Source organism: Trichosurus vulpecula, unplaced genomic scaffold (assembly GCF_011100635.1).
Source record: "Trichosurus vulpecula isolate mTriVul1 unplaced genomic scaffold, mTriVul1.pri scaffold_31_arrow_ctg1, whole genome shotgun sequence".
Taxonomy (NCBI): Eukaryota; Metazoa; Chordata; class Mammalia; order Diprotodontia; family Phalangeridae; genus Trichosurus; species Trichosurus vulpecula.
The window spans coordinates 134,888-147,546 of record NW_023494523.1 but is presented as its reverse complement, the minus strand read 5'-3'; the positions used below and the strand labels follow the sequence as shown (position 1 = coordinate 147,546).

At 40.6% G+C, this 12,659-nt stretch overlaps 1 protein-coding gene across 1 annotated transcript; it reads left to right on the top strand.

Annotated features, from left to right (window-relative positions):
• Positions 1–2,276: 2,276 nt before the first annotated feature.
• Positions 2,277–12,450, top strand: LOC118833328 (Krueppel-like factor 5). Its single transcript, XM_036740692.1, has 4 exons — positions 2,277–2,396; positions 6,076–6,949; positions 8,029–8,088; positions 12,272–12,450. Exons 1-4 carry the CDS (start codon positions 2,277–2,279, stop codon positions 12,448–12,450), a joined length of 1,233 nt encoding a protein of 410 aa, XP_036596587.1.
• The last annotated feature ends 209 nt before the right edge of the window (positions 12,451–12,659 follow it).

Sequence of the window (12,659 nt, the reverse complement as noted above, 5' to 3'; positions counted from 1 at the left end):
AAATTGTTTCCTTTTTCATCACATACTTTCCTTGTCTCCATGCCTTTCTGGTTTTCTTGTTTTAAACAATTGTTTCCATTTTAATATTCTTTTGTCATTATATTCATTTATTATTTGGTTCCTCATTTCTTCTTCCAGTGCTTCCTCTCAACTCCACTTCATTTCTGGATTTCTTCCTTCCTCAATACCTTCCTTCATTTGTTCCTTTCTTATCTCTTTCATCATTTCCCCCTGTCTACCTCCTTCTCTTCCTTGCTTCCATCCTAATTTTCTTTGTTTCTTTTTACCTTTCTTACACCCTTCTTTGCTTCCTTCTTTATTGTTTCCTCCAATCCTTCCAAAGTGCCTCTTTCCTTCCTTTTTTCCTTGCTTCATTCTTTCCTTTTCCTCTCTCCATGCTCCTTTTTCTCCATCTTTCTTTCCATCATTCCTTCCTAAATTGCTCTTTTGGTATTTCTTCCCTTTACTCTCCCATTCATTCCAAATCACTATCTCTTTCACCACGTACTTTCCTTGTTTACGTGTCTACAAGGCTTATTTTCTTTTATCCTTTTTCTCTTTTCCATCCTGTTTTTCTCTGAGTGCCTACTTTGTTTTTAAAAACACTTTTCTTGTTACATTAATTCTTAATTCCTTTCTTCATTTGTTCTTTCACTGCTTCCTCTCAACCCTGCTGCATTCTGTCTTTACTACCTTCCTTCCTTTATTCCTTCCTTCATTTTTCCTCACTGTCTGCCTCCCTCCTCTTCCTTTCATCCTTCCTTCCCTCATTCCTTCTGTTTTTCCTTCTTCCTTGTATTCTTCTTATCCTTCCGCAAATGTCTCTTTCCTTTCTCCCTAGATTTCTTCCTTGTATTTTGTATTTTCAATCCTCTTTTGCTTCCTGTTTTTCCTTTTTTCCTATATCCTATTAAAACCTTCTTATTTAAGTTAAAAATACTTTCACTGTTACATTTGTGGTTCCTTTCTTCATTTCTTCTTTCACTGCTTTCAATTCTGCTTCACTTCTATACTGCCTTCTTTCTTAATGTTGTTTCCCTTCCTTCATCATTTCCCCTTTCTCAGACTGCCCGTTACTTCCCTTCCTTTCTTTTTCTTTCCTCTTTCCTTCCTATACTTCTCTTTTCCTTCATATTTCTCCATGCATAACTGTACATACACAATGATATTAGAGAATGTTTCACACATGGCTTTATTAGACTACCTCGTAATACATCCTCAGTCACACAGCACAACCAACATATGTGTTATTGGATGCCATTTTTATTCTAAACATTTGATTGTGATTTGGGGGACCTGAAAGAAAAGAGATCCAGTTGACTACATAAAGTAAAAATACTATCTAGCGTGTGTTTTTTCCTTCTAATAAACAGATTATTTCTAAGTATTTCTGTTAGAATAATCTCACTCTTTCTCATATTCCCTAAGGCAAGCCCATTTGATATTTTGCACAGCCTCTTTATCATCCAGTTACGTAAGAGAAATGACACCACTACAAGAGGTCAAAAAGATCACCTTTTTAAGAGAGAGCTATTGCCAAGGGAGTATAGTGATGTCATACAGCCAAAGTTCTCAGCATCATTGGTTCTAAGGTATTGCTGGGCAACAGCTGAAGATTCTTTTCATACAGCATTCATTGGAGGTACTACTTTCTCATGTGATGAGAGGGAAAGGGGAAGCAAGAAGATTCTGAATACCTGTTCATTGTATTAAGGTAAGAGAAAATGAAACTTTGTACTAAAAATAAAGATTATAGCTAATGGGTTTCAAATTCTGGTTCTCAGAAAGAGAAAAAAAGTTTCTCCTCAAATTGCTTAACTATGGTTAGTTATCTTTACTCTAGGGCAGGGGTGGGGAACCTGTGCTCTCAAGGCCACATGTGGCCTTCTAGGTCCTTGAGTACAACCTTTTGTCTGAGTCCAAGTTTTACAGAACGAATCCTTTTATTAAGGGAATTTGTTCTGTGAAGTTTGGATTCAGGCAAAAGGGCCACATTTGAGGACCTAGAGGGCCACAAATCACCTCAAGGCCACAAGTTCCCCACCCCTGCAGTCTAAGGAAATAAGATTGGGGTAAGGGAGGGCATTTTCCTCTTGTTTTTAATAGCTTTTCCACATCTTGTCCTCATTCAACTATTTTACAGTGCTGGTAAACAAGGATTTAATGATCAGCAAAATGACAGTTTGTGATTTACCTGAAATACAGAAAACCAGGATGCCTTACAGTCTAGAAAAATATAACCTGAGGCAAATATGTCTTGTCTCAAAGTTAGAGAAATGAAATCACTGGAAGCAGAAAGCCTGTATTTGGAATTGTTCATTATTGCTTACTATCGGATTCTTGGATTACAGGATTTTGGGGTCAAAGAGGCACAACTGGACTACAGCAGAGTACAGGTAGTCCAAACTCCCACTTCTGCTTCTACCCCATTCCCCTTGCATAGAGGAGGAATCTGAAACTAGGAGAAGAGTGCAGAGAAATGGAAGGAGGGACAAAGAGAGATAGTAATGGTGAATGTGTGCAGTTTTTAAAAGAAGTATTTCATGGCTCAGTGATTTAGTGCAAGTGGCATTATGCAAAGTATATGGAGAACAAGTAGCTTGAAAAGTTATTATGCTTTGTATATTTAGTGGAATTTCAGACCTGGATTTGGAGCAGAAGACCTGGGCTCAAAGCCTGTCTCACTCCCTGGATCTTTTCCTTCTCTTCGGTTTCCTCTCTTGCAACATGAAGGGTTAGACTCCATGGTCTTTTAGGACCTCTCAGAAAAAATGAAATCTGTGGGGAGGTGAGTCCCAGTATTCTCTTTCCAGTTTGGATATCATGATAGATTCCTTAGGAAGGGGTCTTGTTACTCATTTTGGTATTCTCTAAAATGGTGTTCTAACTCATGGATCAGATTATAGATTACAGAATTACAGAATCTTGGAACAGGAAAGGTCTCAAAAGTCATATTAGAAACCCTAACTTGTCCCTCCTCCCCTGTGAGGGCACTTCCTTTTGCTTGATTACCCTCTGTGACGAAAAATATGATCAATGGTGTCGACTTGTTCACACTGCTTATTGCCTTATTGCCTACATACAAGTATGGAGCCAGATAAAATCTGACGGTCTGAGAAGGCTTAAATATATTTTTAGAACAGTAACAACTCAACATGTCTGTGTTACTCAATTTTATGATCTCCATGTATGTTATAGGTTGTAAATGCAATAAGAGAGTTGACAAAGTGTCGATTGAAATTACAACCCAGGATCTCTGTGTTTAATTTACCATTAACATGCCATAACATAGTATATATCCATAAAACATTAAGATAAGACAAAGTCACATTATTCAAGATAGTGTCTCATGTTAAGGGTCTCATCCTCAATGGCCATAGACAGAGGAAAGAATAACTTATTCAACTTACTACTTTTGGTATTAAAAACGACTTCAAAGTTAACAACTACATTACAAAAATGTTGTTTCTAACATATGCCAGTCATGATGTTAAGCATTTTGAAATCATTATATCATTTTGATCCCATAACCACAACCATTATTATTTTCCCTTTACAAATCAGGAAATGGGTGAAACAGAGATAAAATACATTTTTGCAACTGGAACAGAGAAGTGTGAAGTTTGCCAAGAGCAGAAGCTGGCATCCCAGTGCTGATAATTCTTGGAGGCAGGGCTTAGGGAATGCTTGCCACAGGCCGGATCCATCCACCTCTCTGTTCCCCGACACCTGCAGAATTTACCGAGGCTGGGGCGGTTTGCAGCTGCTAGGCCAGGGTGGGCTTAAAGTATAGGACCTGGGCAACATTTTCAAGCTTTGCCTAGAAGGGTGGGCTACAAAGTGCCCAGGGGCACAAAATGTCAGGATCACTGCCAGTCTGTGAGTTGCCATCCCTCCCCTCCTTTTGCCAGGTGGGAAGGGTGATTTAAATTTTCCCTACAATTCTCCAGCATTCTCTTCTCTTAATCTGATCTAGGGATGAGAGGAATTAACAAGAACCCTTTTGGCTGTTAAAAATTCCCACACTGAGACACCCTCTTAACTCTGGGGAGGAGTGGGGAATGATAAGCGATCAGGTTTGGGAGGAGGTATTTCAGCACAAGTGAGAGTCTCTGGAGTTACCTACTGTCTCAGGAGTTCTCTCCTGAAATTCCAACTAATCAGTTTCCAAACATTTTAATGATTAATCTCAGAATCTGCTAACATGTTTTAGCTCTTTCTGTTTTCACTGCAATCCCAAGTTGTCCAGACCAGAAATTACAAAGAAACAAGTCCTACAGTTTTGTTTGGTTCCCTAGGTGCAGCCCTTAGAAATCTCTGGCTGTCTGTATTTTAAATTTTATGAAGTAATAGACTCATTCACAGCACACCCACTCACACACACACACTGACAGACAAACTGACAGTTAGCAGGGCGAATACAAACTGAGATACCACTTGACAACAGGGAGGGGGAGAGTTAGAGGCTTGTCAGAAATCCTCATCTTGAATTGGCTATTATTATTCCAAGGAAAGGGGGTTGGGGAATTTGCAAGGATCTAAGACCTGACAGGGATGGATCCTGCAACCTTTGCTCAGAGCACCTCTATGGTCTTTGGGAGAAGCCTTGGCATCCCTGATGTTTCTGACTTTCCATAACCTACATCCAGAGTGTAGCTGTCCTCCAGAAGGCAACAGCAGCTGAACAGAGTTCTCCTCAGGATTAGAGCAGATAAGGGAAGGAAAGGAGGAAGGGGGTAACAGCAAAATGCAGTTATCCTCCCCAGAATCAGACCCTTTAAAGGAAGGGAGGGAGGAAGGAGACAAGGCATAGGGCAGAAAGAGTGGAGGAACAGCTATGGCTGGGGTTGATAGACAAGAGGGGAGAGAGGTGGAGGGAATTAGCCAATACCGAGGGTGATGCTGGAGCATCACCTTCAGGGAAGAGGCTTGTGCCTTTTGTTCTCAGCCGTCTCAGACATCTCTTTTCTAGATGTTTTATTGCCCTTCAAACTTAATTTGTTTTTAAGATAAAGTGACTTTGACTGGTTCTAAAGAGCCCTATTTTGGCTAACATGATTTGGGGCTATCTTTTAGTTAACTGACACTGGCGCTGGCAGTACTTGTGCTAATTTTGCTGAGATCAATCAGTACTTCCAGGGGATTTTTACACAGTGTTTGACTTCAGATTTGATCCCTGCTCCCAGAGCTAGCTTAAAGGGAAATTTCAAACTTCAACCAAACCAGTGGGAGTCCTTGGGAAGCTGGGAATAGGGAGAAATTACCTGACTCCGTCAAGGTCAAGACTCCAGGAAAAATGAATCCTGAGGTGCCTGAATCATTAGCATTGACGAGGTTGGGGAAATGTTCTGTCATTCCATCAGTTCCATCCACAGTTCATGGCACCATCCCTGTGCACATGATAGTTTGGTTAAAGGAGGCAAACAGGCTAGGTGATATGTAAATTCACGCTGTTTATTCCCTTAAAGCTCGCAGCATACATACAGGCATGGAGCCAGGTAAAATCTGACTGAACACAAGAATGAGAAGGCTTAAATATATATTTTAGAACAGTAACAACTCAGCATGTCTCTGTTACTCAATTTTGTGATCTCCATGTATGTTTAACCATGATACAAGAAAAAGACTTTTCTTAATCGAATACGTTGTAAATACAATAAGATAAGAGAGTTGACAAAGTGTCAATTGAAATTACAACCCAGGATCTCTGTGTTTAATTTACCATTAACGTGCCATAACATAGTGTATGTCCGTAAAATATTAAGATAAGAAAAAGTCACATTATTCAAGATAGTGTCTCAGGTTAAGAGTCTCATCCTTAATGGCCATAGAAGAAAGAATGCCCTCAAGTCAGCCCCAACTGGCCTTGTTGACAATAGGAAGAGGTATTCTCTGAGCAAACTCAGAGAACAAAGAGGTTTAGGACCAGGCTCTTCTTCTGGTTGATTATTAGTTCAGGCTCTGGCCCTTATTGAAGTTACTAAATTGATATTAAATGATTATCAGTGGTTATAAGTCTTAAACTATGTCTGGCCCATGTATGTACATTTTGATGTAATTATTTTTTCCAACTAGGTGTCTCTGGTGTCACTGGCCATGGAACAGAAACATTCCCATGAGAGCACCTCAGAGATGGATGACTATTTTGCAGCAGAGAAGTTCCCCCCTTCTTTATACAATACGAATATCAATGCGATGCTTCCAAATGCTAGGCATCTTCATGTGGGGCTGGAGAGATCCCCCGAACCTTTCCTGAATTGTCCACAGATTAATGCAGAAAATGCAGCCAGTTTTGTGCCAACCTGCTCCTCAGTGGTATCCTCTGCACCAAGTTTGCCAGAATTCACCAATGTGTTCAGTGTCCCACAGTCGATGGCCATGGACACCATATTTGTGAAGCAGGAGATGCCTGGAGATATGTCCCTGTATTCAGCTCCACAGCCGACCCAGTTATTTCAGCTGCCCATGCAAGAAAGTAGTGTGGGTATTGATGTTTCAATGGCTGCCACACCAACAGAGAGCACAGAAGTCACAAATGGACTTGAGGATATTACTCTGGCTACTCAGAGTACTGGTCCTACTACTCTTTTCCAGCCCCCTAGGCCTGGAGAGCAGCTGAGACTTTTCCTAAATATTCCCCACGGGCAAGGAAGCTTTGGATTTTGTGGACAATTTTATTCTGTCCCAGGTTTAGCTTTGCCACCATCACCACCAAACTCACAGCCCGGAAGTCCAGAGAACCAGCTTGCAATGATCAACAACATCTCGTCCCCATCCCCTTCTGGAGCTATCTATGGCCTGAGACTCGTACAGGTACCCCAGTTCCAACCAGTTCCTGTTAACCTGGAGCACTTGCCCTTAGGGCACGTTATTATCCCAGCACCAAAATTCCGCCAACAAAACCAGCAAGATTTAGACAAAAGGAGAATTCATCGCTGTGATTATCCAGGTACTCACAAATGCCAGAACACTTATACTTGCAAGCTATGACATGATTCCTAAGCCTATCTACCACAGTTAGCCACTTGTATTTATAAGGCTAATAGTTCACATATTTTACAAAGAGAAGAGGGGAACAAGTGAATCAGGAGACCAAATGAATTCTTGAGAAGAGTCTTGGTACCAATAGCAAGGTGTGGGGAACTAAGGACCAAGAGGGGCAGACAATAGAATCTAACGGCTCTAGGCTGCCCTGGAAGTACCAGCTATGTCTTGAGACTAGTGGCTTAGTCAAGAAATAGCACAATATATAGGGAGGCTCATCTTCCTTCCTTGTTCCTGGGTCTTAAAGGCTCAGAAGGGTCAGAGCAAAGGAAAGGAAAACCTAGCTACTCATAGCATGCAGGGTGGAGGCAAACCTCAGAGCGAATGTACAAGAAACTGTTTGTGGGAGAGGTGAGTGTTTGAGGGGCCCAAGGAGCAGTTTTGCAGGAATGCTTCGGGAAAATCCTGGGAAGGGGAAAGGAGTAATGGTGAAGGAATATCTATCAAGCATTTTAGTCCCCCAGGTATCCGTCCCTGGGTCTACAGGCCCGTCCCAGTGCCAGAAGGTAGTACCTTAGATGAGAAAGTAGGGTTATATTGTCTATAATTAGCATGTAAAATCCTTTCTTTCTCTTGTCCCTGTTTGGGGAACTCATTCCTGGACCCCTTGTTTCTGTCTCTCTAGCATTTAGTAGCTCTTAATAGGCTCTGTGATAAACATTACTTTTTAAACTCACATTAAGCATTTTGAAAGATCACGATTGTTCCCTATCTAGCCAGGGTTGGGGAGAGGAGATGTTTGGGGGAGTAGGTGATGTTCAGAAAAGGGTGTCGTGGAAAGCTTCATGGAGGAGTTGGCTAGGATGGAAGCAACATTCATAAGATCTGAAACTGTAGAAAGGGAAACTAACAACTTTAAGGGTTAAGGCTGCCTGTTGGATAGACAGTAATTGTTTCACTAGTGCCCAGGATAGATGATAGTGTCAACTGACGACAATGACACTTGAAATCAAGAAAATTCTCATGCTCTTTCTTGTGTTACAGGTTGCACAAAACTTTACACCAAGACTTCTCACCTGAAAGCTCACAAGAGAACCCACACAGGTAAATTGTTTCAAGGAAGAATATATGGGTTCCAGGTGACTGCAAGAACCATGTTCTTTTCCAGAAGTTTTCCAATACTTTACATGCAATGATCATTATTAATGATCCATTTAGAAGTACATATTGATGAGCTGTTGCTGGGTCTCAGATTGCTCAACTCTCCTAAGAATGATATCCCACAGCTCTGCTGTCAGTTACGGGACACCTTTCTCCTTCCTTTGAGAACTACTCTTGAAGGATCAATCTTTATTTAATGTATTACCTCCTGAAGCAAATTTCAACTCCAGGACTACATCCAGGCAAATCCCTTGCTTCACTTTGCCCTTTCCTTCACTTCTCTTTGTACTTGGTGATGTGGAACCCAGATTCTTTTTTGTTGTTGTTAATTGTGCTTATTTTGTATATATTTTTTGTATACAAATTTAGCTACATGTTGTCTCTTCTATTGGAATGTAAAGCCTCTAGAAGGCAGGGACTGTTAATTGTTTGATTCCCTAGCTCAGTGCCTTAGAGAATCTTTTTTGTACCCCCACACCTAGCATAGTGCCTACCACATAAGTAAGCACTTCATAAATGCTTATTGATTGATATTAGTTGCTTGACAAATGCTTGTTGGCTGATTGATTTTGCTTCTTTTGATCTTCACCCAAATACTCTCCATCATACTTGCCCCATCTGGTTTCTGGATTTCCTCACATGATTGTAATGCTTGTCTTCTCTCCGCAGCGCCCCCACCCCAGCTCCTTCCTTTTTTATTTTGTTTTTTTTTTTTTCCAAGCCAATAAGCATTAAATGCCCACTATGTTCTAGTCACTGCCCTCAAGGAATTCACTTTGTGTTCTTTCTCTCTGTCTCTCTCTGTCTCTCTGTCTCTCTCTCTCTGTCTCTCTGTCTGTCTCTCTCTCTCTCTTTAAAAGATTTTTATTTAAAGTGTTGAATTCCAAATTCTGTGCTTTCCTCCTTCCCTACTCCCCTTGCTGAGATGATGAGCAATCAGAACTCATTTATTTTTAAAGCTTTTTTACATCAGTTGTCGAAACATTCCTATTATTTCTAGTCCACTTTGACCTCCCATACCTTCTGGGTCTCTTTTGACAATTCTTTTTCTTCTTCTTCCTTTTCCCTTCTTTTTCTTCTAGCAATTCTTTAGCTGATATACCTTGGTTACACCCTCAGTTTTTCAATTGAGACTCTACATTAAGGCTCCCATCAGCCTTCCCAGGCTTATATGCCATTGTACTTCTTCCTGCTTTCCTCCCTTCTATTCAAACTAACTTGGTCTTTTTTCTTGTGCAGAACATTTGGTCATCTGCTTCCATTCCTCTATTCTCCATTCTATTCCCCAGTCAGTGATGGGAGTGTACCCCTCTACCTTACCTCCATTTCAAAGACTCTTTAACTTCTTAGAATGGTTCAGCTATCCCTTCCTATAACACAAGTCTTCCTTCCCACACCTTGAGAGTGCTCTACCATGTAAAGTCATTTAAAAATTACTTTGCACATACACAGTATTTACTCAAGTGTGGACCTGTCATATTCCCTTCCCCAAAAGTAACCTACCCCACTACCCCTGGCACCTCTAACCAGAATGAGAATTCCATGAGGTCAGGTAATGTTTTGTTGAGGTATTTTCTTTCCTGGTGCCTTGAATAGAGGAGGCATTTAAACAATGGCCATTAAAATGAATTTGTTGCAGCCCCTTGTGGATATCTTCAAGTTCACAGTGTGCATTGGTATTTCTGGATAAAAAAATAAGCACAATTTCTTATCCTTTGGGCACAGTCTCAAATTGTTTTCCAGAATAGCTGGATCAGCGAACAGTGTGCTTTTTTCTGTGCTACCCCCACCTGTCCTTTTCCTCTTTTGTCATCTTTGCCCATCGACAGATGTAGTGTAGAACATGAGTTGCTTTAATTTGCATTTCAAATAGTGATTTGGAACATTTTCTTTTTGGTTCTTCGCAGGATGATTGTATGTCTTTCTCTGAAAACTACCTGTTTATATTCTCTATTAATTTACCAGGGAATAGCTTAGTCCTATTTCTTCTTGGTGATGTTGTCTTTTGTTTTTGATGAGGACCAGTGACTTCATGGACTGATATCTTGATTTGTGTATGAATTGGCTTTAAGTGATGCAGAGTTGTGCCAAGTCTTTAGCTTACTCTCTCTTCTAGAGTCTTTGAAGTCTAGTGACAACACAAAAGTCAAGCTGACTGGGGATGGCCCAGGATGCAGTGGATGATCTTGGTCAGTGTCTTGACCAAGCTCTAAGTGCTTCACAGTTTCTGCTTAGGCTGCCTCCATGGCCTTGGGACAAATTGTTCTCATATACCCACTCTGTGAAGGGAAGTCTTCACATACTTGGGGTAGACTTTCCTGTAGCTCATCAATCTCTTTGAGGCCTGCTCCCCTCAACCTGGTTTAGTCCACTTGCCAAGACAGTTTTACAGGGCGGCTGCTGAACATGCTGCAGCTTCTTGTAGCCACAGAACTTTGATTACATGTCAAACAATTGTGACTTCAGAAGAATGATTTGTAAAATACACTTCCTGCTTCTTAACAAAGAGACACTGGACCAGAGAGAGAAAATGAGAGAAGCATTCTCAGGCATGGTTAATTTTTTTTTGGCTAGACTATATGTATGTGTATGTACATATATGTGTGTATACATAAATATATGAGTGCACACGTATGTAAACATGCATGTATATGCATATTCTGTACGTTAACATTTTTTTATTGGTGCTCCTTTTTCAAATCTATCTCACCTATTCCTTTACACTGTAGCCCCACCAAATTATTAGAATAAGAGTGTGGTTAAAATCACTCCCATTTGACTCTGGTGTCTTGAGTGGGTGAAAATCTCCTTTTCTTTCTTTCTGTTGATTGAATCAAGAAAACAGATTTGAGTGTGTTCAGGAATTGGACACCCCCTTGAATTAATTCTATTGTCTAAGAGAGACTGAGTCAAGATCTAAAAGGAAGAATGTGTTTCAGGATTGGGGAGAAAGAGTTTGGCTCTGAGAACCTATTGCAAACATGGAACTAAGGGAGAACTGAAACATGATGGAGAAGGGAGACACTGAAAAAGAGTCCTTGGCTCTGTGAGTAACACAAAAAAAAGAAAGAACCAGCCTGAGGAAAGCCCCCTCCAACCCCGCCCCCATCGCTGCCCTGCCTCAAAGATCTCTTCTTTTCCCACCTTCCCCTTCTTGATTCCTATCTGCCCACAGTCATTATAATATAATATGTTATTTTCATATCCAAATGTATCCCTAGTAAATAGACTTTCGCCTCAATCATCAAGGAGAAAAGAGTGAATTAGAAGCTGATAGGAATGTAAGGGTTAGCAAGCAGCCTCTAGAACCAACCTTGGTGTTACAGTTTTCTTCAACTAGGGCCTTAGGAGTGATTGCAACTCCAGCTCATTTTACAGAGAGGAAGTTGAGGCAAACAGGGTTAAGTGACTTACCTAGGGTGATAGAGCTAGTAGATATTTGAACTCAAGAGGATTGACTTATGTTTAGACAGGGCAAGAAACTTTACCTTTGGAATTCTTCCTTCCTTCTTAGTGTTAGGACTGCATATTTTTTTCTGGGCTTAAGAAGTCATTCTATTTCCCTTAAACCTAGTCTTCTTAGGTGCTTTGGTGTCATTAATCAAACTATATAAGGATGCACTTGATTTGAGGTCCAACACATGTGGAAGAAGTGTGTTTTTTAAACCAGTTCTCAAAGTTGACTTTCTCTGAGGCATTTCTCCCCAGTTAAATTCTAAACCACTTTGCTGATAGACCTAATACACATATTGTTTTGAAACCGCAGTCCCAGGTACATGTTGGATGCTCATCATGGATTCATAATTTGTAGTCCTTGGTGATGAGGTTGATGGTGACATTTTCCTTCCTTTCACCATAGCCAGGACTGTGCAAACAAGAGGTCCCTGAACTGCAAAGTTGATCTAATGTTGCCAAGTAATTAATGCAATAATTTAATGGCAAAGCAAAATAGGCAATTAGGGTTTTGATAGCTCTCTTATTTTTTGACCATTGCCATAGTGGTCTTTAACTCTATCATCCTTGTTGGTGCCACCATCTTCCTCCTTATGTTAAGACAATGGTTTTCTTTCAGGTATTTGTGCTCACTCAGTAACCTGGACTTACTTTCTTCATCCTCTCTTTTCAGGTGAGAAGCCATACAAGTGCACATGGGAAGGATGTGACTGGTGTTTTACCCGCTCAGATGAGCTAACTAGGCACTACAGAAGGCATACGGGAGTCAAGCCATTTAAATGTATTGCCTGTGGGCGTTGCTTCACCCGCTCTGATCACCTTACCTTTCACTTGAAGAGACATTTGATCTAATGGAGCAACTTGCATCAAAGCAAGTACTCCACAGATCCCTTTCTTCTGAAAGGTAACTAATATTGAATTGTCATCAACCTAGAACACAGGGAAAAATATCTATCTTTAGTTGTGGCAATTCCCACTCATCATTGTGGGAACATTCAGAAGAATGGAAAAAGTCTATTTTCATGTTTGCTCTTTGTCTCTTTAGATTTATATAATATATA

Coding starts and splice junctions, on each gene's coding strand:
- LOC118833328 (XM_036740692.1), top strand. CDS start 2,277: ATGAAATCACTGGAAGCAGAAAGCCTGTATTTGGAATTGTTCATTATT. Junction 2,397..6,075: donor TGGACTACAGCAGAGTACAG/GTAGTCCAAACT, acceptor TTTTCCAACTAG/GTGTCTCTGGTGTCACTGGC. Junction 6,950..8,028: donor TCATCGCTGTGATTATCCAG/GTACTCACAAAT, acceptor CTTGTGTTACAG/GTTGCACAAAACTTTACACC.